The sequence below is a fragment of the Rhinoraja longicauda genome, chromosome 7 (assembly GCF_053455715.1).
Source record: "Rhinoraja longicauda isolate Sanriku21f chromosome 7, sRhiLon1.1, whole genome shotgun sequence".
NCBI lineage: Eukaryota > Metazoa > Chordata > Chondrichthyes > Rajiformes > Arhynchobatidae > Rhinoraja > Rhinoraja longicauda.
In genome coordinates, this window is record NC_135959.1 from 28,834,370 (window position 1) to 28,858,052 (window position 23,683).

Genomic DNA, 23,683 nt, shown 5'->3' on the forward strand with positions numbered 1-23,683 from the left:
AATGTTCACTTAGATAGAGTGTTCATAAATGAGAATATTTATGTCTTCTGTCACCCTCAACTTAGCCTCCATGCCTATACTGGGCACCTCTTTCATTGAAGTACTGCCAGGGGTGTTTTTCTACTTTTTGTTAGAATATTTTCCTCCCCAAAGAATTTTTTATTTCTGATATGGCACATATATTCACCTTTTCAATTACAGAATTATTTCACTATTCTGTGGAGACTTGACTCAGCAAATATCCATATTAAATTCCCAAGCATCATCAATGAATGGATCTTTAACATTTTTAGTTCTTGCACTAGTTCTTCTAAATGGTTAACACAATTTTAAATCTTTTTTACAGAAGAAACTAAACACATCTGGAAATGAAGAACATAAGTGGACAGCATGTACAAGTGTAAAAATATAAACAATGAAAATTATTTGAAGTACATGTTATTCTGGTTTTCTTCTGCTGTTTAGTTTCTCACTACAAACACACTTATCCAAATGTTTCTACTGGCATAGCTTCTTTTTCCTCTCACAAACCATTTCCTTTTGCAAGCATTTTAAAGTCTGTCACATAACCATTTGCTTCATGGAGCATGAAATGTACGCTCGCATTCAGATTGGATCACTGTAAAGGAAGGCAGCCTGGAGTGTCTGGGGCTGTTGAAGTCCTAATGATTTAAAATGCTGACATGAGACTCTGGAGTACAAATTCCCCTGTGCCTTAAACAGATGTAGCAGTGAGGTGCATCATGCTAACTAGATTTGGCACCGGTAGTCCCCACCTGTATAGACTTACTTTACTTTATTGAAAATATCCTCCTCACCTGTATCCATCATTTCCTAGACCTTATCCTGTTGTCCCCCCACCCTCCCCACCCCCAGATTTTCACGCTTTTTCCCTCCAATAAGTCTGAAGAATGGTCCCGACTCGAACCAGCACCTTTCCATGTCTTCCAGAGATGCTGCCTGATTCGCTGAATTACTCCAGTGCTCTGTATGTTTTTTTGTGTAATCCAGCATATGCAGTTCCTTGTATCTCCTCTGAAACAACGTTTGGACAGTTACATGGATAGAAAAGGTTTAGAAGGATATAACCCAAACACAGAAAAATGGGACTGGGTTGGATAGGTGACTTGGTCAGTGTGGATGAGTTGTGCCAAAATTTCCCTCATGTTTATATCTGTGACTCTATGTGAAGAAATGGGTGATGTTTCAGGTCGAGACCGTTCTTCAGACCCGAAACGTCACCCATTCCTTCTCACCAGAGATGCTGCCTGTCCCGCAGTTACTCCAGCATTTTGTGTCTATCTTCAGTTTAAACCAGCATCTGCAGTTCCTTCTTACATAAGATTAAGCTGGAGCTGGGTAGGTTGATAGAATGCAGAAAGCAGGTGTCATTTGCAGAGAATGAGGACAATGGCATTGTGCGATTGCCTGCAAAAGACAACACAGACTGCCGTAGTTTGGATGGGTTAAACCATTCGAAGGAAACGCATGTACAAGGGGATACAAATGTTGATGTTGTTGTACAGTGATACTATTTAAAATCAAACAAGGCAATAGCTGACATGAAGAAAGACATGATGAAAGCCACACAGGCAATGGTTGGTGACAATGTGCGCATGGATGGAACTATTCTATTAGACAATAGCATGCTTTTTCTGCTTCTGTTTATTCTATTGTTAATTGTTGTTTGAATCATTTGGTGTCATTTTTCTTTCTGTTACCATGCTTTCAAGAACACATATATTGATTACTCCAGCAAAATGATTAACAGAATATATGTGGTGATATATTCCATGTGGTGATATATATGTGGTACAGCATTTTTTATTGAATTTGAAAATCTGGAGGCTGGTGGCAAGGGCAACATTTATTGTCCATTCTTGATTACCTTCGAGAAGATGGTGGTGAGCTAATTTCTTGACTGTCCACCTGGTGAGGCTTTTCCCATTGTGCTCTTGGGTAGAAAATTCAGAATTTGTATCCAGCCCCAATGAAGGAATAGTGATACATTTCCAAGACAGGATGGTGTGTAATTGTAGGTGGTGATGAACCCTTGCATCTTCTGCCCTTGTCTTTCTTGGCTGTGGTGGTTCATGTAGATGGTGGAAAAGCCTTCTGGTGTCAGGACGTGAGTAATTCACCGTAGGATACTCAATAGCTAACCTGATCCTGTACCATGATGTTTATATGGCTGACATGTGGGTGCTGTATTTATCATCTACAATATTCCTTGAAGCTGCTCACCCAATCCACTTTGACAGCACCTCCCAAACATACAACAACCACTACTAACAAGAATGACAAGGATAGAAGATGTGGAATACATCACCATAAGCAATTAGCAGTTACCATCCCAAGGTATGGACAGTGGGAACTTAGCAACGGTAATATTATTGACCATCAAGAATAAGTGGTTAGATTCCCTCTTGAGAATCTTTGCCTAGCACTTTTGGGGCACGTGCGTTAGTTGCAATTTGTCAATCCAACCCTGAATATTGTATAAGGTCTTGCTGCAGACATGGGCTGTTTCACTTGACGAGGAATTGTGAATGGAAATTAATATTGTGCAATCAACAGTAAACATTGGCACTTCTGACATAATAAAAGGAAGGTCGTTAATGAAGCAGCTGAAGATGATTGGGCTGTGGACACTGCCCTGTGGAACTCCTGCACCGAAACCCTGGAGCTGGGATGATTGAACAATCTTTCTTTTTGCAAGGTATGACACTAATGAAATGAATGTTACCCCTTTTATGTCCATTTAGTTCATTTTTACTCAAGGCACTTTTCAGCCATGATCAGTTGATTGGTGTCTTCATGTTGAAAAAAGCCACTCTTTCGAATTTGCTCTTTTGGTCCATCTTTGGACCAACGCAGTGATGACATCTGGAGTGGGAGAGCCCTGGAAAAACCCGAATTGGACGTCAACGAGTCATTTATTGTTCATACAAGCCACTTGGCAGTTCTGTCAATGAGAGCTTTAATCCGGTAGGTTTACGTATGTACATTTACGTGTGTGGTTGTGATATTATTCATCATATGGCTAGTGAGTGCCGGATGAGGCTTTGTTATGAAGTTATCATCTATTGTCATTATCAGATGTTCACCTATTCGAAACATCTAGGGTGACCAATGGCTGGGGACAAATCAGCTCATGTATTCTAACTTCAAAGCCCATCAAAAGGTGTCAATTTATTCGGATCTCTGTGTAGAACATTTTTTGAAAAGAAGAGTTCAAACTTCCCAGAGCTTGGTGCTGGTTCCTTGTACAAGATAACTTGAATTATTTGAATTGGAACTGAGGGCCTTCCTGGAAAACCATTTAATGCTGGGGACAGTGATTTAAACTGATATAGCAGTGGGAGTGGACGTCATAAAATAAGGAACAGAAAGGAAACTAAATGGGTCAAAAGGCGTGAGAAAGCAGAAGAAATAATGAAAATTATGAAACATAAGATTGAAAAGAGGAATAAAGAGAATCACTAATAAAAGTGTACAGGGCTAGTTAGCATATAGATGAATACACGATGTTAGAGTATCAGAAATATCCATGACCTTGGAAGAGGATATATAAGAGAAAAACGTTTTAGTTTGAACAGGTTGCGAAGATGATTTATAAATTCAATATGAAAATAATAAATAACAAAGAACCAAGGATCAGTGAAGTGAGGTAAGGTTGAAGGGTAATGAAGAATATGAAGAGTAGGTGATAACTCTAGGATTTATCACATCAGTGTAAAATATCAAATGGCCACTATGCAATGGACCTACAATTGTTTAGTACTGGAACTTGCAGGTGGAGCTTCCAGCACTACTCCCAGCAGACCAGTCATCAAACCAGTTAACAGTGAAAGTTAAAAAACCCCACAGTAAATGATGACAATTATCCTTGTCTTCATTTTTATTTATAATGAATGTCTCTTGCTATCCATGTTGCTGCTGTAACACTGCAAATTTCCCCAGTGTGGGACAAATAAAGGAATATATTATTATTATTATGATTAAAATTAGGTGGGGCTCAAATCCCAAGGTATAGGATGTCACTGACTCAGCTTTTGCAGTCAATACATATATTTTACGTTTCATCAATGCAGTGCGTCTAGGAAATTAGGTAAATCCAGAGTCGAGGACAGATGGAGAGGAAGGGGTGGTCATCAAAGCATGGTTAGAGAGAGAGGGGCCAGTGGGTTGACACGAAAGTCATCATTACTGATGATTTTTGATGATGGCAAGGTGCATCGTTCATTGATCATGGTTGTTGATCATCCAAAGGGATGGGAGTTGCTGATTTGGGTGTTGGGAGTGTTAGTAGGGAGCATGTTGCGTAGAGCAGGAGAAATCATCGAGGGGGAGCAGCGAGAAGGGTCTCGACCCGAAACGTCACCCATTCCTTCTCTCCTGAGATGCTGCCTGACCTGCTGAGTCACTCCAGCATTTTGTTAATAAATTGAGTACAAGGGATATCAGCTTGAGTTCGGTGAGGATTGGGTTGCATCAGGTTAGGTGGAAGACAAGTGAAGATAGTGAGCTTGTTAAGGATGAAAGGCAAGTGAAGATACTAGGTGAGATTGTTGTAGCATTATGGATTCAATAAAAAGAGTTGGAATGTCAGGTAAAGGGGAGCTACCCAGAGCAAGTTACTAGGTACACCTCCTTTGCTTTGGTCAGAGGTGTGCTTCATGAGCTTTGTGAAAGCCTACGTCTGAAATAGTGACTTGCAGATCACACCAATCAATTGATCTAAGAATCCCAGAAGCAGTTCGTACATATATTGTACAGTTTTGGAAGCTCTTGCACACTCTAGTTTCCTTATGTGCCCGATACTCAGAATGAAAATCGCTGATTCTGTAATCCACATTGGAAGTCTCTGATTTTCCTTCACAATTTACCTCTTACAGAAATTGGTTTGCTTACAATTTAAAAATGTGGTCTTGTGCAATCTGATTTCATTAAAAAATATTGGTTTGACAGAAAATGAAGTAAAGGAGTTCTGTGTACAGAGTTAGCAAGCAGCAAAGTGTGGCGATGTTTCTCAAGTTCAGGTCAGGCACACAATTCGCATAAACATCAGCCTCCCAACGTAAATCAGGCAATGAGCCCTTGGCTATATGTCAGAGGAGTTTAACTTATTAAATGGATGTTTGCTTCCTCGCATACTCTTGTCCCTTATTAGTTTGGTGGCCATTACCAAAACATAAGTTGTTATAATTTAAAAAAATGTTTCTATGAATCCAGAAGGAGGAATGCTCCTAAAGAAGATAACGTTTTTCCAACAGCCACACTCTGCTACTTGTTCCTGATGGCCACTGGCCCTAAAGTGGCAGCACAGTGGCACAGCGGTAGAGTTGCTGCCTTATAGTGCTTGCAGCGCCAGAGACCCGGGTTTGATCCCGGCAAAATGGGTGCTGACTGTATAGGGTTTGTACATTCTCCACATTACCGCGAGGGTTTTCTCCGAGATCTTCAGTTTCCTTCCACACTCCAAAGACGTACGGGTTTGTAGGTTAATTGGTTTGGTATGACTGTAAATTATCTCTGGTATGTGTAGGATGGTGTTAATGTATGGGGATCGCTGGTCGGTGTTGATTCAGTGGGCCGAAGGGCCTGTTTCCATGCTGTATCTCTAAACTAAACTACACTAAAGCAGGTAGGTCAATATTAAGAAACATGGAACTGTAAATGCTGGTTTACAAAAAAAAGATACAAAGTGCTGGAGTAGCTCAGTGGGCCAAGCAGCATATTTGGAGAACATGGATAGGTGACAGTTCAGATCAGGACCCTTCTTTAGGTGTTACTCCTGCACTTTGTGTCTTTTTTTTAGGTCCATATTAATGTCCCACATTGGGTTTAGTGGCTGTCGAAGAATGACTGATGCAAGCAGCTAACTGACAAAGCCTTATGGCAAATTCCCATTTATAATTAAGGCCTCTTATTTCTGGACAATGCTTTATTTTTAATTGTCTACTGTATATCATGTTGTTACTTGCGAGCAAAGCACCAAGGCAAATTCCAGGTATGTATACATATTTGGCTAATAAAATTTATTCAATTCAATTCAATTCAAGTCACAGCTCCTGAAATGGCTTGAAATCTCTCTCAGAGAGATATTTGCATCTAAGAAAATTGGAAATAACAAGGGGTATCACCATAATTTTCCATCCACTTTGGATTTATATTTTCTCTTTACAAAAGTTGTCTTGCTATTTTTTTTTCTTTACAAATGCCGATTTCTTTACACTTTGGTTAAGCTTTAGTCAAATGATCCAATGTTGTGGAGTGAAATGGAAAATAATATTGACCAGATAGGTTCAGTGAAGAAGGAAGGTACCAACCTTTTGCAAAGAATTAACGGATCAATTGTAATTTATTTTGTAAGACACCATTCACATTTGAATTGCATTAAATGCATGAGAAAGACAATGCAACGTTACGCAATAAACAGGAAATTATTATGACTCATGCAGGATAGAATGGAAATCATTCTTCAACCAGGAGCATTCATTTGTTTCATTACATATCTGATTTTAACATATTTATATATATTTATATTTTGTTAAACGGAAATAGTTGCCACAACGGAAAAAAAAAAGTGGCCAAGGCAATTTATGTTCAGAACTGCACTGTAGCTAAATTAATCAAGGAAAACATGGAGTGCCATATAAACAATATGTACAAGAAATATGGAAGGTACCTAGGTTTTCAACATAACACCTTGTGCCAATTAAATGTTTAATTATTTTGTATTTTGAAATGACTTTTTGTAAAATATATACATTTAATATTTTAACAAAACAATACCGCAATACGTTGGAATTAAATGCACATTCTAAAAACACATACAATAAGATAGACACAAAATGCTGGAGTAACTCAGCGAAACAGGCAGCATCTCTGGACCTTCTATCCAGAGATGCTGCCTGTCCCGCTGAGTTACTCCAGCATTTTGTGTCTATCTTCGGTGTAAACCAGCATCTGCAGTTCCTTCCAACACATATAATAAGTTGTGTTCCAATTTGCTGACAATATGACATTGTGAATGTGTGAGGCTTTATGAAGTTCTAGTTTGAAGCTTGTTTGTGATGAAATGGTCAAAATAATTGTAAATACAAAAATAACGTGGCATTATAAGGTGATAAAATTAAGTGGAAATATTGAAAGGCAACTCAGTGGCAAATTTCCTTTGCTATTCATTGTGAAATCTAAAACACATTGTTATATTCACATTTACAATTTCTCTATAAATGGTGAATCTCCACCCTACTACCAAATAGTTTATCACTAAATAAGGATGGGCAAACAGTAGAGTACTCATCCAAGAAAACAACTCAATCTATATCTGCTCAAGCAGGACATTACATTGATATCATCATTACAGACTTACCATGGATTAAAATACATACATTACAGGTGTTGAACAAATGTGAATATTTTATTAGTTGAGAATGTGAGTTAAAATGTATGTTATTCAAATGAATAAGATTACCCTGTTAAGATCACATGCCTCTCTAAGAATGATGTACACCAGTGAAGGTGTAACAGCATTTCTTTATCACATACACCAGTTATACGACTAAGATGCAGATAAAGTGAAAAGGGCATGGGTCCGACCCAAGGTCCACAAAGAATAAAGCATTATTTTTGAAATTTTGAGAATCTCTTTTCTATCTAGTATAACCTATGAGTTGCAAGCCATACTGCAAGCCATTTCCACACATGCAACATTGATTCATTGTAAGCTAGTCATCTCAGGCTCATTAATCAGTAATATGTTTTGAAGTGGATTCATTTGAGAACCAAGTGTATTCTGGTGACTTGAAAGTGCAGAGTCAGACCCTTCAAAGTTCCTCAACAATGGTTTCCGCAGTCAGTGTGTCTGTTCCAACATTATTCCTAATTTGGTTACTTCTCAAGTTGCAGTGAATGCTTAATAATTATGAGTGATATTCCAGATGGCAGTTCCTTAAACAAAACATGTATCTGGAATGCACATCCATATCAGCCATATTGTTGGGGAGGGACTACAATTTGCAATGTGGATGTTTTTTTTCCCTTGATAACACTTTTCTGCACAGTATCAGGAAGAATCAGCATTCTTCCTTGAGATGGTTGCATGGAATATGAATTATGATGAACTATATTTATTACTGGAACGTGAATTGCTGTGATCCAGTCCGTGATTGATGCCATTTGACTTCCATTTGATGCAGGATTGCTTCTCATCCAAGGGCAACACGTGCATTATTGTCTTCCTCTGGAACCAGCAGCAGAGGCAGGACTGTATGTAACAAAGAACATTTTGTAATTCCTATCATGTTATATACACATGAGAAAACCTAGAGAGCAGCTAAGTGAACAAGTAGTCATATAATTTTACTCAGGAAAGGCCCAGGCCCTTTTGAACATTCAAATCTTTGAAACAATTGGAGCAAAGACTCAGCAATTATTGTTCACTTTTCTATTGTTTCTTTTTAGTTATCTTAATCCCTTCTCCTGTTGTACTATGCATGTCCCACTCACGTGCCATTCAGATGAGAGGGTAAGGCAGGAAGACAACAACATGTTTTTTTCCCCCAACCCAGTATCATGAAATGTAAAAAAAAAGAGAAAATTCCTTTGAGGGAGCTCCTCTGCAGGGAAGACCATGCATTGTGGCATCAGAAATAGATCATTTGGTCCATTGGCTTGTGATGATTGTTTGTAAGACTAACTCAGTTTATCTAACTCCCTTTTATTTTCCCAATGTCAATATTATCAATATTATTATATCCGCAGATATCAAGAATCAAAAATAAATCAGTTCCTTGTGCTCAATCTGTTTAAACCCACAGATTGCAGTAATTATTATTGACATAACTAGTTAAAATGTAATTAAATAACTGTTGGGTTAGCTGTAAAAATACCAATTTAAGAATTAATGACTTTCACTGTTTACTATTCCTAACACTAGCTGTAATTATGCCTATAAAAACATTTGCTGGTGTGGCAGAGGTACTATAATTATGACAAACAATTTGCTTGGTTTTTAGAGATGCATTTTATTGCCAATTTCTTATAATAATTTCTTTATTGCAGGTTACAAATCAATTCCAGTCATAACATTAGAATATGGTTCACCTGATGTTTCATCACCAGTGTTCCAGGGAATTCCAACTACATGCATTGTTCAACCAATTATTTGCATGCAAAATAAAGCAGGTTGAATTTCTTTAAGTCTATGCATAACTGTTATTTCATGGGATGGGATGGGGACATTATTGGCAGGGCTTGCATCTATAGTTCATCCCCAATTATTATTTTAACTAAGTACTTTTACCAGGTGATATCAGACAACATTAATGGGCTTGGGACTACATACTAGACACCAGGTGAGGATTGCAGATTGCAGTCTGAAGAGCATAGGGGCGTGGCTGTGTTCTGCAGCTGCGGCTCACCGGCAGTCTCTCTGTCTTTTTTTTGTTTTTTGTCTATTGTCATCGTTTAATGTACGTTTTGTTCTATTCTTAACTCTGTGTATGTGGGGGGGTGGTGGGGGGGTTGGGGGAAACCTTTTTTCTAATCTCTTCCTCAACGGAGATGCGACCTTTACCGTGTCGTATCTCCGTTCGTGCTACGGCCTAACATCATGGAGTCGGCGGCCTCCAGCTGGGATCGACCTTGAAGACTCCGGTCGCAGGGCCTGGACTTACCATCTCGGAGGCTTCGGCCGTGGGCCCTGCAGACCGCAACATCGGGAGCTCGCAGGTCCCTGGCTGGCGACCGGCTTTTGGGAGCTCCAGCCGTAGCAGATTCGACCGCCCCGGAAAGCGAGGTACGATCGACCCGCTCGCAGGCCCTTCATCACCCTGCGTGGCTCGGCCGCAGCACTTTCCATCGCCCGGTGGGGGCTCAGGACTTTCATCGGCCTGCTCGGCTCGGCCCTGGGACTTTCCATCGCCCAGTGGGGGCTCAGGACTTTCATCGGCCTGCTCGGCTCGGCCCTGGGACTTTCCATCGCCCGGTGGGGGCTTCAAAAAGTCGGGAGCCTCGATCACCTCGTGGCACCACGGGAGAAGAATGAGGAGGAGATAAGACTTTGCCTTCCATCACAGTGAGGGTGTGCCTGGAGCAATCGCTGTGATGGCTGTTTGTGTAAAAATTGTATCTGTGTGTCCTGTGCTTTTTGTTGTCTACTGCCGGACCCTGACGTGAGAGGACGCTGGCGTTGTTTATTCGCCGCTTTTCCGTTAGGATAGTTTGTCTGTTTGTTTTTATGTTGATTGTTTTTGTAAAGCGCTTTGAGCACCCGATAAGGCGCTATATAAAATAAATGCTTATTATTATTATAGATGAACAAAATTGAGACAAACTTTTCTTTCCAAATGTTATTTGCTTGGATTTAAACTTCCAGCTTCTGTGGTGGGATTTCAATCCACATATTCCTGGAAAGGCAGTCCAGGCCTTTGGATACTAGTTACCTAGTAACTGGCACCTGTAACTTAACCACTACACCCAAATATCTGAAGGCTCAATTTGATATTTTAATTGAAGGTGAATTTCTAGAACATGTAAATTCTTTTGTGGATATAACTGGAACATCAGTGGTGAAACAGGTTAGCAAAAACTCCAATATCAGCATTTAAACTAACAAATGATGGTAGTTTGCAACTGCTTCAACTGAAAGAAAAAAAGTCTGTTGCACTTTTAAGTTTTAGTCTCCCGAGAAAGGCAGTCTACAACCCTTATATTCATTGATTTTCAGGGAGGGAATTGCAACCAAATTCAGTGTTGTCCTTGCTCACCACCCACACTTCCATTGAGTCTTCCAGGAACCATCAATGAACAGTGTCATGGAAAGCCCTTCTGGTAGCAGGAGTCTGTCTCATTGACAATATCAAACTCATTATAAATTATGATTCTAAACTAGGGTTTTCAGTTATCTTTAGCTTGCTATTGTCCAAAGTAGTATTCAGAAATCATTCATTACTTGCTTTTGTTTTCCTGCAATATTTCAATATTTTCAAATAATTGCTGAGAACAGATGTGTTATGTTAATTTGTCTTATTCTACTTAATCTTAAGACTACACCTGATGTTCTCAGAGAGGATGGTGAATCTTTAAGAATTATGGAGGCTAGAATATTGGAGGTATTTACAAAGGAGGCAGATACATTTTTGAAAGATCAGGAAATTGACATAGAAGAGGAGATGAGGACTGTAAATTAGTCATGCTTCTACTGAATGGTAGGTTTGAGGGGCCGACTTTTGCTCCAATTTTTTAATATTCTTATTTCACTGAAAAGTGATCAGAATTGAATGACATGTGAATAACACTAGAAAACACAGGGTCAGATATAACATTGCGAACTGATCACTTCTTCTGTTCTCATACTTGGATGTTTGAAGAATAAGTATGGTCAGGCAATGGGATGTAGATTATAATTCTCAAAATCAGGTTTATAAAAAGGGGTAAAAATGTGTAACTAAACAGTAGCAATAAATTGCATAACTGGTTTTATAAGAAAAAAACTGCAGATGCTGGCTTAAATCGAAGGTAGACACAAAATGCTGGAGCCTGAAGAAGGGTTTCAACCCGAAACGTCACCCATTCCTTCTCTCCCGAGATGCTGCCTGACCCGCTGAGTTACTCCAACATTTTGTGTCTACCTACATAACTGGTTTTGTTAACTTACAACAAAATTCCTGGTGGTATAAAAAGGCAATGTTCTGTGGAACTTCTAATAAAACAGCAATTGGGTTGACCAATAACAAGCTTATTGAACATCCATTTGATCAATTCCACATCAACTGATAAAGAACTGAACATAGGTAAGGGAACAATCTAGGATGAAACGGGACTAGACTGCACAGTGTCCCCAGTTAAACCTTTTCCAATATCCCTTTCTACCTGCATCATCTTCCTGATAACCGTGCTGATGTGGCATCTGCTTCAAAAGGCATGTTTATGTATTAAAGGCATTTAAGATTATCCTTGATCTCTCAAAAGAGACATCAATCAGCACATGGCACTTCATGGAATAAATGAGGTCTGATAATGAACAATTAGCAATTATTCTATAGATGTCTAGTGAGGTAACATCCCACTACAATCATGAATGATGCACCAAGCAATTAGTACTGCTGGAATTAGACAAAAAATCATGCAGCATCTATGAAGAGAGAAGCAGACATCATGGCGACTCGGCATGCAGGTCCCAGAGGAGGATCTATCATCCAATACAATCACCCTACTCTTTTAAATCTTTTTTCTTCCTTTAAATCTAGCATCATTTCTAGTTGTTCTAATAATACCTATTATATCTATATAATAGGTATTATGTAATAATACCTATTATATCTATATAATAGGTATCTAATAATACCTATTATGTTCTAATAATACCTTTAATATCTAATAATACCTTGTGTTTGGCTTGGTTGTATTTAATGTATGGTATTATCTGAACTAAATGGATAGCATGCAAAACAAAGCTTTTCACTGTACTTCAATAATAAACCTACACCGAAACAATGTTTCACGTCATTGGGCTTTTATCAGTGGGAAATCTCAGAAAACACGCATATTTTAAGTTGCAGAGAAGGGGGAGGGGCAATGGAAAGAACAAAGAAATGTTCTGCAAAAGGGTGAGGCAAAGAAAGACTGAATGAGTCGTGGTTGAGAAAGGATATTGAAGGCTCGTTAATCACAGCTAATCTGTCTGGAGAAGGTATAAAGGGAGGGAGCTAGAGTGAGAGAAACAAACAAGTTGGGCATCATTTATAGAGAGAATCTAATTTTTAAAAATAGAGTGCGGAAAAACTGAAACAATTACAGAAAATGTGGAAAACACTCAGAAGGCCATGAAGCATTTGGGGAGGGAGGGAGGGAGAGAGGGAGAGAACTACAGCTTTAATCCAATGACCCCTCCCCAAATATGAATGATTATTGACCTGAAATGCTATCCACACTAATATTTTCCCCACACCTCTCTAATCACACAGCTGGAGCCCGATGCACTGAGTACCCACAGTCATCCCTGGTCTTCCACATAACCTGACATTTCTGATGGGTGTGAAATTGACCAATTCACTGTTAATCCCAGACCTAGATAGCAGATAAAATGTCAGATGCACAATGCACTGGAGTAACTCAGCAGGTCAGGCAACATTTCCGGAGCACAGGGACAGGTGACATTTCAGCTTGAGATGCATTTTCAGACTAGAAAGCTGGAAAGGGGGAGAGGCAGGACAAAACATGGCAGGGAATAGGTTAACATAGGTGAAGGGGGAGGGGGTTGATTGGCAGATGGTTGAGACAAAAGCTAGAGATAAGAACAGTGGGTGTTCTTATTGTGAAGTCAGAAGGAGGAAAGTAAGATGGGGAGGAGGTGTCCAGGTGGAGCATAAGGAAGGGAAGAGAGGGGATGTGGGGAAGAAAGAAGGGGGGGGGGGGGGTTGGTTAGATGTTACTTAAAATTGGAGAATTCTACATTCATACCTTTGGGTTGTAAGTACCCAAGCAGAAATGAGGTGCTATTCCTCCAATTTGCAAGTGGCCTCCACTAGCAATGGAGGAGTCCCAGGTCAGAAAAGTGAAATATGGGAATGGAAAGGGGAGTTAAAATGGTTAACAACTGGGAGATTCAGTAGGCCTTGGTGGGCCTTGGTGGGCCAAGTGCAAGTGTTCAGCGATACAGTTGGGTTAGTCTACGCTTGGTCTCGCAGATATACAGGGGGCCACATTGGGAGCACTGGATGCAATAGATGAGGAAAAAACACGTGAACCTCTGTCTCACCTGAAAGAGCTGCTGCAGTCCATGGATGGAGGTGAGGGAGGAGGTATAGGGACAGGTGTTACATCTCCTACAGTTGCAGGGAAATGTACCTGGGGAGGGGGTGGTTTGGGTGGAAGGGATGAGTGAAACAAGCTGCAGAGGGAGCAGTCTCTGCAGAAGATGGAAAGGGGTGGAGATAGGAAGATGTGACCGGTGTTGGGATCACGTTGGGGGTGATGGAAATGTTGGAGTGTGATGTGTTGGATGTGATTGCTGGTGGGGTGCAGGACCAGAGGAACTCTATCCCTGTTTCGTCTGGGGAGAGGGGGGGCAAGAACAGAACTACGGGACTCAGAGGAGACATGGGTAAGGGATCCATCTATGACTGAAATGGGAAAACCTTGCTTACTAAAGAAAGAGGACATTTTGATCTTTCTACATCTTAAATCTATGCCCTCTAGTTTTAAACTCGCCTCCCCACAAAAAAAGATTGTAACCGCCCATCTTATCTACACCCTGCATGATTTTATGTTTGGAAAATCGAGAATTATAATGATGGGAGGCTCGAAGCTTATCACCCTTAAACTGAGGTGTCCCCCAAAGTGTTCACACAATTTATATTTAGTTTTCCGGGTGTTGATGGATCACATCATGAGCACTGGATGCAATACACAAAACTGGAAGAAGTACCAGTGAATCACAGCTTTGCCTGGAATAAATTGTTTGGGCCCCTGAATGGTGGGAAGGGAAAAAAGTCTCCACACTCTGTTTGACCCCTTCCAATTAGATCAGCTTCCATTACCAAGCCAGCAGCACCCTCTCCTCTTGAAAACACCAAACTGCATCGTCCAAATTTTATGATGTCTCCATCCTTCCTCATATCCTGCAAGCTTAAAATATCCTTATTTTTTGGAAGTTTCCCAGTTCTGAAGAAAGATCATCAACTTGAAACATTTAGCTTTGTTTCTCTTTCCCATAAATGCTGCCATTGTTTTTCCACCATACCTATTTTTATTTGATCTTTCGAGCAGTGCATTGCGTTTTAATTACTGTTGAGATGATTGCTTGCAGGTATCAGCCCCAGCATTGGGCCAATCTGCTATTCCATCTCCAGTTGAATTTGAATACAATGCAAAGATACTATGTTCACAGTAATAAGTTCAGAACATTATCATTATGACAGAAACTTTTTGATGTCACAAACTAAAAAGAGTGCAAGCAGGTTGTGTTATGACTTCAACTTGGCCGGCAATCAAGAACAATGGATCTTTTTAGCCATATTTCAACTTCCTACGTGGCTTCAGGCTAGCCTTGAAAACTCACATTAAAAAATCAGGAGGAAGATACTCAAATGTGATATGAAAAAGATGCCAATCATTTTTGAAGGTGATGATCATCCATGCTTTGATAATCGTAACTTTAGATAAATAATTTATTATTCGTACCTTTTTTAATTTTCCTTGTCATTCGTGGGCTGAGATCCTCTTTCTCTGTAATTTCATCTACAATCCCACAACCCAACCAGCCATTTGTCCATCTTTGATTTCCATTGCCCATTATCAGTGACCATGCCTTCAGGTGCAAACCTCTGCAATTCATTGCCTAAAGTCTCAATCTTTCTTCATTTTTGAGCTGCTTCTTAAATGCATTAAACTCAGTTACCAAGTTTTCAGTCAACATCATGTGGTTCAATATCACATATTGTCTGCTTCTGATTCTGTGAAGAACCTTAAGACATTTTATTGTATCCAAAGTGCTAATTAAATGCAATGACATTTTCAGATCCATCAATATAATCTTTGCATGGTTGACTAATTGTTATGCTCGATGGTATTTTAGAAGCTTCAGATTGCAATATCTCATGCTTTACAAGGTGCTGCACGGAACATATGTTGGGGAAACTAACGGGGAGCACAGCCTTATTGTCTACATCTTAAGGTCATAAGTGACAGGAGCAGAATTAGGCCATTCAGCACATCAAGTCTCCTCTGCCATTCAATCATGGCTGATCTATCTCTCCCTCCTAACCCCATTCTCCTGCCTTTTCCTCAAAACCCCTGATACCCATACAAATGCATCCAATAAGGTGTCTTGATCATATGCACCGATGCTTGAATTACGTGGTCTTTCATTCCTTTAATTCAGCAGACAGACGGATACTGACCTAAATATCAGCTAGCTCTGCACAAACAGCTTTAAATGCAGCAGAAGGTTAGTGCCGTGGTACAGTAGCTGTTGGTTAGCTTTGGCAACAAATGTGGCTGCCCCTCCTTGGAGCCATGCTTCAATGCAAGCCGATGATTATTGCAAGCTGAAATGGCAGTGAGAGCCAAACATTCAACATGTCACCAACTTGGCTTAAAGAGACATTGAACAGGGAGCTATCCTTCTTGCTTTTGTACACTTACAGTTCCCCATTATTTATGTGGTCTAATTGCCTCGACTCATAGCCTTGAGAAAGGGATGCATTTGGGATAGCCCGCAGGAGTTTGGTGAGTTTATGGACATACACACAATTGGACCATTGTCTTTTTATTGCCTTGTTACTTTAATTATCATTGACACAATCTTTCTCTCCCACAAGCTCTGCACTTGTTTGAATCTTGCCCCCCCCCCCCCCCCCCCGGATGCAGCAAATGATTATCCATTTAAACTCAGCCTAGACAATTAAGTGCTATTTGCTCCTGTTCATTTAGCTAAGTTTGGAACCAGTTTCATCCCGTCAAGAAAATGAAAATTGGCCTTCTTTGTTGTTCTGACATATCGACTATGAAAAGTACAAAAGCCCTTGTGAGATTCATTTCAAAATACATTAGCTAAAAAGTACCATTAATAGGCTCACACAAGTTGATTTTGATTAGCTTGTTATTTGAACAATGTTAAATGTCCTAACATTTTAGTCTTAAGACCTATCACGTGGAATCAAACAGTAAATGTTTTAGGACGTACGCAGATCTTCAAAACAATTATGCTGCTACCTGAAAGCAGTTCTTGAATCTCTTGCTGACAAAGTAGAGTGCAATAGGATTGATGCAGGAATTGAGGGAAGCCATATTGATGCCGATGTAGTTCATCACCAGGAGGAAACTGGAAAATAATGCAGAATTATTAAAATGGTAACTTATAGTGTTCAAATATTTAATCATGCAATCAACATTTCAAGCACTCATTGTCAATTTACTCACTCACAAATCACAATTAATCACAAACCATTCATTAAATGTATATGTATCTTCTTATTTATTAAGGCAACAAATCACTTTATTACACACCTTTTAATGCCTTAATATTAACTCATATGCTTGACTGGAACAAAGAATGAATAGCTGATTGTAGAGCTTCTCATCATGTTCTTGGGACTGGATAGGATGCTTTATTACTATTTAATTATCTTTCAAATTTCTTCCTTATTTCAAGCTAAGGTCCAATTCATAGCAAGGTCTCGCAAGGAGCAGGTGGAGTTGATCTGCGTTGGAACATTGGCCAAAGTACTGGGTAAATTCTATGCTTACAATACAGCCAAGTGAACCTTTATGTTCACATGCTTGATTATTCCCTTTTACAGACGGTGCAGTTTTTTCAGGGTATAAATCGGGCAAGAGGATTGTGTATGTGAAAGGGGGTGTTATTATGTTGTATGTTAGGACCCTCTTGCATTAGATCCATGCTTACATTTCAAAGTGTCTTTGATGTATCCTGTAAGGGTTGTGTTAGGTACTACATAAATTAAAGTATTTTCCCACTCTTTCATTCCTGGCTTTACTTTGACAACAGATTGTGAATGTTTTAGATTAAAAACCAATGGGTTTATAAACCCAATATACTCTTAAAGCTCAAGGGAAGTTCTCTAATGAACATCTCACCAGTTTGAGCATACATTGGATGCCAAACACAGTGAACGATAGACACAAAATATATAAGCTGACTAAGATAAATAATATAAGCATTGCATCAAGTTTCAATATATTGGGAGTTTAAAATGCCCCCCATCAAACTATTTATCTTCTCGATTCAAGGCTATGTCCAATGGAGATCGCAACACCTGAGTTCTCTGCCCTTGGTTATATTCTACCCTTTGGAATTTCAATGCTATTCCCTAATCATGCCCAATCTTTCCAGAAACTATTGTTGCTAATCATGAGTGTGCATTGTTATGATATGAGTATTATGTAAATTGGAGATATTTATCAATGAGCTACATCTTATTATTTTCTATTTATTTCAAGGGAAAGTAATTATCTACAAAATATCAGTGTCCCCCATACCAGAACTAATGTCTCAAAGATTTACTTAGCTGCTGGCAGTAATTTTATTAGCTGAGATTTGATGCTGGACTTTAATAAGGAGGATGAATAACCCACCATAAATATTTATACCACATGCTCAAGAGTCAAGAGTGTTTTATTGCCATATGTCCCAGATAGAACAATTACATTTCTTACTTGTTACACTTGCTACACTCTACCTTGCCATCAGAAATAATATTGAAAGAGACTAAAGTAGTTATTAGTTCATTTAGAAATGTATAATTTTGGTGCATTTATATATTGTAATCAAGTGTTTTGAAAGGCTTGCTTTAATTTAGAATATCTTTGAACGACAGGGTTATTCTGAAGTTTTATCAGCTCATTTTGTGGTCAGGTTTGGATTCACTTTGTTCCCTTCTGCTTCCTTCCATTCCCCCCTGGAATGTCCAACATGGTGATAAATGAAGCCACATCTTCCCACTGGGAAAATATAATTCATAATTGTTGTGTTTATATAATCCTACATTTTTAATCCTAATTTGCTTCAGAATCTATTTCTCTGATAAATGTTATGTACGCTGCCCTCTTTTGGTAACCTGACAATTTTGCACTGTGTTCAGTCTTACCTCAATAGTTCACATCTGTTGGGATCATTTTCATTGTAGAAAATCTTCATTAAAATCCTGCTAAGATGGAGTGGAAGCCAACAGAGGGCAAAAATAAGCACCAGGCAGAATACTGTCTTTGCTACTTCCCGTCTCTGCAAGTGAATGATCAGAATTTTATTCAATTGATCACTGAAGGAGAGGCAAGATAAGTCTTCAAAGACACTTTGATGATAACATACATTAAGAGATGAATGTATCTCTTAGATAAATGCAGTTGAATAAACTCCTTCAACTTCAGTTATACAATGGCAAGCATTCAATATTTACCTTGCATTCTTCTATGGTGCAAGGAATTTAGCTAAATGTGCTTGGTTTGGGTTTCTAAACATGGGTTTCTAAACATGGGTTTATATTGATAAATCATGTGTAAAATTCTGTTAACTGGTCATGAATCAAGTAAGTGATGTAGTTGCGCAAAAAACATTACCAGACACTTCTGGGCACTATGCAACTGGAAGGTGATAGTTTTGAAAAAAATGCAATGAAAATGTACTTGAATGTTTTAGATGTTTTTTTAAAAAAGGAAGTCATGCAAATGTATGGTAATGTAGGAATGTAAAATGGACATTGGGTAGAAAAAACAGAGATCTTAAAATACACAAGATAAAAAAGCTGAAGAGCTGGTCCTGGTATAATCTTTGTCCTTCTGTGGTTTGAGAGTCAGTAAGATCAGATATAAATGATGGAGATTTGCGATGCACTCAATAGCCTATTTCATTCTGTCTAAACAGCCTGCACTTTTTAGGGTGATAATTAACTAAACCATAGGACAGAGATTAAATTGGCAAATTCCATCTAATCTTGATTTAGGTGGAACATTTCTGGGCAAAGCAGTTGTGCGTTCATGAACATTCTTCTGCACTGGCATATTTAGTTTATGCTGATTGGAACAGAATTAAATTCTGTACAATTTTAATGAAATAGACTGTGTTTCCCTTTAGAAACATAGAAAACAGATGCAGGAGGAGGCCATTTGGCCCTTTGAGCCAGCACCGCCATTCATTCTGATCATGGCTAATCATTCACAATCAGTAACCTGTGCCTGCTTTCTCCCCATATCCCTTGATTCCATTAGCCCCTCGAGCTCAATCTAACTCTCTTTTAAATTCATCCAGTGAATTGGCCTCCACTGCCTTCTGTGGCAGAGAATTCCACAACTTCACAACTCTGAGTGAAAAAGTTTTATCTCACCTCAGTTTTGAATGGCCTCCCCTTTATTCTTAAGACTGTGGCCCCTGATTCTGGACTCCCCCCAACATTGGGAACATTTTTCTTGCATCTAGCTTGTCCAGTCCTTTTACAATTTTACACGTCTCTATATCCCCTCTCATCCTTCTAAACTCTAATGAATACAAGCCCAGTCTTTCCAATCTTTCCTCATATGACAGTCCCTCCATCCCAGGGATTAACCTGTTATGTTGAAAGACTGGAGCGACTAGGCGTATACACTGGCATTTAGAAGGATGAGGGGGATCTTATCGAAACGTATAAGATTATTAAGGGGTTGGACACGTTAGAGGCAGGAAACATGTTCCCAATGTTGGGGGAGTCCAGAACCAGGGGCCACAGTTTAAGAATAAGGGGTAGGCCATTTAGAACGGAGATGAGGAAAAACTTTTTCAGTCAGAGAGTTGTGAATCTGTGGAATTCTCTACCTCAGAAGGCAGTGGAGGCCAATTCTCTGAATGCATTCAAGAGAGAGCTGGATAGAGCTCTTAAGGTTAGCGGAGTCAGGGGGTATGGGGAGAAGGCAGGAACGGGGTACTGATTGAGAATGATCAGCCATGATCACATTGAATGGCGGTGCTGGCTCGAAGGGCCGAATGACCTCCTCCTGCACCTATTGTCTATTGTCTATTGTGAACCTACGCTGCACTGCCTCAATAGCAAGGATGTCCTTCCTCAAATTAGGAGACCAAAACTGCACACAATACTCCAGATGTGGTCTCACCAGGGCCCTATACAACTGCAGTAGGACCTCTGTGCTCCTATACTCAAATCCTCTCGTTATGGAGGCCAACATGCCATTAGCTTTCTTCACTTCCTGCTGTACCTGCACGTTTACTTTTAGTGACTGGTGTACGAGGACACCAAGGTCTCGTTGCACTTCCCCTTTACCTAATTTGACACCATTGAGATAATAATCTGCCTCCTTGTTTTTGCCGCCAAAATGGATAACCTCACATTTATCTACATTATACTGCATCTGCCAGGCATCTGCCCACTCACTCAACCTGTCCAAGCCACCCTGCAACCTCCTAACATCCTCTTCGCAGTTCACACTGCCACCCAGCTTTGTATCATCTGCAAACTTGCTAGTGTTACTTCTAATTCCATCATCCAAATCATTAATATATATTATGCAAAGTGTCCAAGACACTTGGAGAACAGTATTAGGAAACCTATTGGTAATGTTCAATGCAATTGGATTAAAATTTATATGTGAACTTAAATCTAAAAACAAAGCTTTGGAGGTTGTGAGAGATAATTGATTATTATCATTTATGTTTTCAAGTCCATGTTACTGAATATTAGATGTCCAGTGTAGCCGAATGGTCTGATAAAAACAGTTTGACTGTAACAGGATTAAATTGCTTCCATTGTTTGCAAAAAGGGAGCTAATACATGCATGTTTACATGACAGTGGTAATCGACTTGTAAACATTATGTTCTTAGAAAGTTGTATTTCTCTTACAAAAGTACTCAATGTCTTAACATTTTTAATTCACCAAATATATGTTTTTCTCTTATACTGTTTTTACATAGTTTCATAGCTTTCAGCTTTGATTTCAACAGTTCACCCTCATTTTCTGCAGTCTAACTGGGAATAGCATTATGTAAAGAACCATTGACCTGAATTTTCCCAAATGCATCACTTACTGTTTGCTTTTTCTAATCCTATGAACTAACGTTCGTGAATCCAAAATGCTTATCTCAGAATAATAAAAAGAAGCTACATGGATGAACTGCAAAAGGCCACACACTGAAAACTCATTTGGTAACCCTTTTTAGTTGGAAAAAAGCCCATTGCCAGCTTAGGCAATGTCAAGTTTTCTCATTTTAATGACCATTGAAAGTCTGATAAATTATTTTGTTTTACTGTTATAAGGATCGTTAAAATATTAAATAGAATCAAAATTAAATAAACAAAAGCTTCTCTTTGTTACCGACAGCTTTGTAGAGCTTATTTCAATTAATTTTGCACTTGATTCATGCACACGGAACCCAGCAGCTAAAGTCTACAGTGTAAGCTGGGGGCCTGTGCATATACATGGGCACATATGTGAGGAAATAGCTACAGGTCTATATGGAAGTGCCAACCAAATGTAGAAACATCCCAGCCAGAAGGTTATAGATTAGTTCAGCACAGGTATAATACTCAACCATTAATTTGTGTTGACTCTTTCACAGACATTCCAGTCAGTCCCACTTCCCGCATCTTTCTTCCAAGTAGCCACAATTGTTTTCTCCTCAAGTACTTATCCTATTCCCGTTTTAAAGTTACTGCTGAATCTACATTTATCACTATGTCAGACCTTCTGTCCTTAACATATCGGGACAAGCTTCAGCGCCTGTGAAAGTGCAGGACTATTTAAGAGTTGGCACAAATATAAACTGTCTCCTATTTCACCTAGACCTGTCTCCATCCTCAGTGCTCAGATGGGAAATTATTCCTTCTCCTCATTCCCAGCTTTGCCCTGGACATTAATCCTGGCTCCTGCTACAACCACCCGAGGGAACAGAAACACCAACAGCAGCATGTCGTTGCAAGTTCTCATTATTCATTTTCTCTGATCATGAATTCATGTCCAGGGATCAACAGCAGCAAACAGGAAATAGAAGTATCACTAAGAAGAAAGGACAAGGAGAAGTGCCCAGAGAGATGCTCAGGAGAGCAGGAGAGATGCTCAGGAGAGCAGGAAGACTCCTACAGGGTCTTCCTCCCTCCTGTAGGGAGACACCCAGAGGGTGAGACAAAGAAAGACAGACAGCATGTGCGTGTGTAAGTGTGTGTGTGTGTGAGAGAGAGAGAGGGAGAGTGAGAGAGAGAGAGAGAAAGATAAAGACAGAGAGAGTGAGAGACAGAGACATGACCACTGAAAGAGAAAAAAGGCAAGGGGAAGAAAGAGACAAGGTGCAAGAGATTGAAGCCAGGTGAAAGAGATATTGAGAGAAAGAGAGATAGCAGGGGTACAGAAAGTGATAGGGTGAGAGACAGAGTGATAGAGATATAAGCAGAGGCAAGAAAGGTAAAAAGAGAGCAAGAAGGAGAAAAGGCAGACGAGGTGGATGATGTTGATGAAGAGAATGGATGATGTTGATGGATTGAATGAATGGTGTTGGTGAAGGGAGTGGATAATGTTGATGGAGGGTCAGGATAATGGTATTGGTGGAGTGGATGGTGTTGATGGACGATGAGGATAATGGTATTGGTGGAGTGGATGATGTTGATGCAGGGAATTCGTGGTGATGGCGGGAAGAATGTGGCAGTGGAGAGTGAGTAGCTGTCAGGAAGAAATCTCCGCCTTCATAGAAGAGAATAAAGAAAGAAAATGGAGGAACGAATTTGTAGGAGCTATTTTGCGTTTATTAGTCATTTTAGTATATTATATTATTTCGCATCCTGCTGTATTATTTTGAACACTAAAAGGTTAATATTATGCTTACGTAAGGGCTGGGCGGTGTCAGCGAGCTTCCAGCTCCGACGTATTTGTTCAGTTCACGCGAAAAGTGGCTGATAGAAGATCAACCAGAAGAAGCAGCTGATTTAAAATTGGCTATAAGAACCTGCTGATAGAAGATCAGCAAGAAATATCTGCTGGAGATAAGATCTGGCAGTTTGTATAAGTCACGTACGATATGGTAGGACATTAGATTTTTATCAAACTAATCAATAACAAGTCAATGACAAGAGATATGCCAATATGTTATATTGCAACTTCAAATAAATGACTAACTTAAAATTAAATGGCATGGAGATCTCTGTTGTTGATTGTTTGGGTCAAGAAAATATCGTT

The 23,683-nt window shown here is 39.5% G+C and overlaps 1 protein-coding gene across 2 annotated transcripts in view; it reads right to left on the reverse strand.

Moving 5' to 3' along the window:
- Nucleotides 1-6,328: 6,328 nt before the first annotated feature.
- Nucleotides 6,329-23,683, reverse strand: part of LOC144595167 (endothelin receptor type B-like) — a 36,742-nt gene continuing 19,387 nt past the window's right edge. For both annotated transcript variants that reach the window (XM_078402318.1, XM_078402317.1), the window contains exons 6-8: nucleotides 18,624-18,757; nucleotides 16,729-16,837; nucleotides 6,329-8,275 (exon numbers count right to left, since the gene is read on the reverse strand). In XM_078402318.1, the coding sequence (XP_078258444.1) occupies nucleotides 8,123-8,275; nucleotides 16,729-16,837; nucleotides 18,624-18,757 (396 nt within the window). In that variant the 3' untranslated portion in view covers nucleotides 6,329-8,122. The remainder of the gene's footprint in view (nucleotides 8,276-16,728; nucleotides 16,838-18,623; nucleotides 18,758-23,683) is intronic.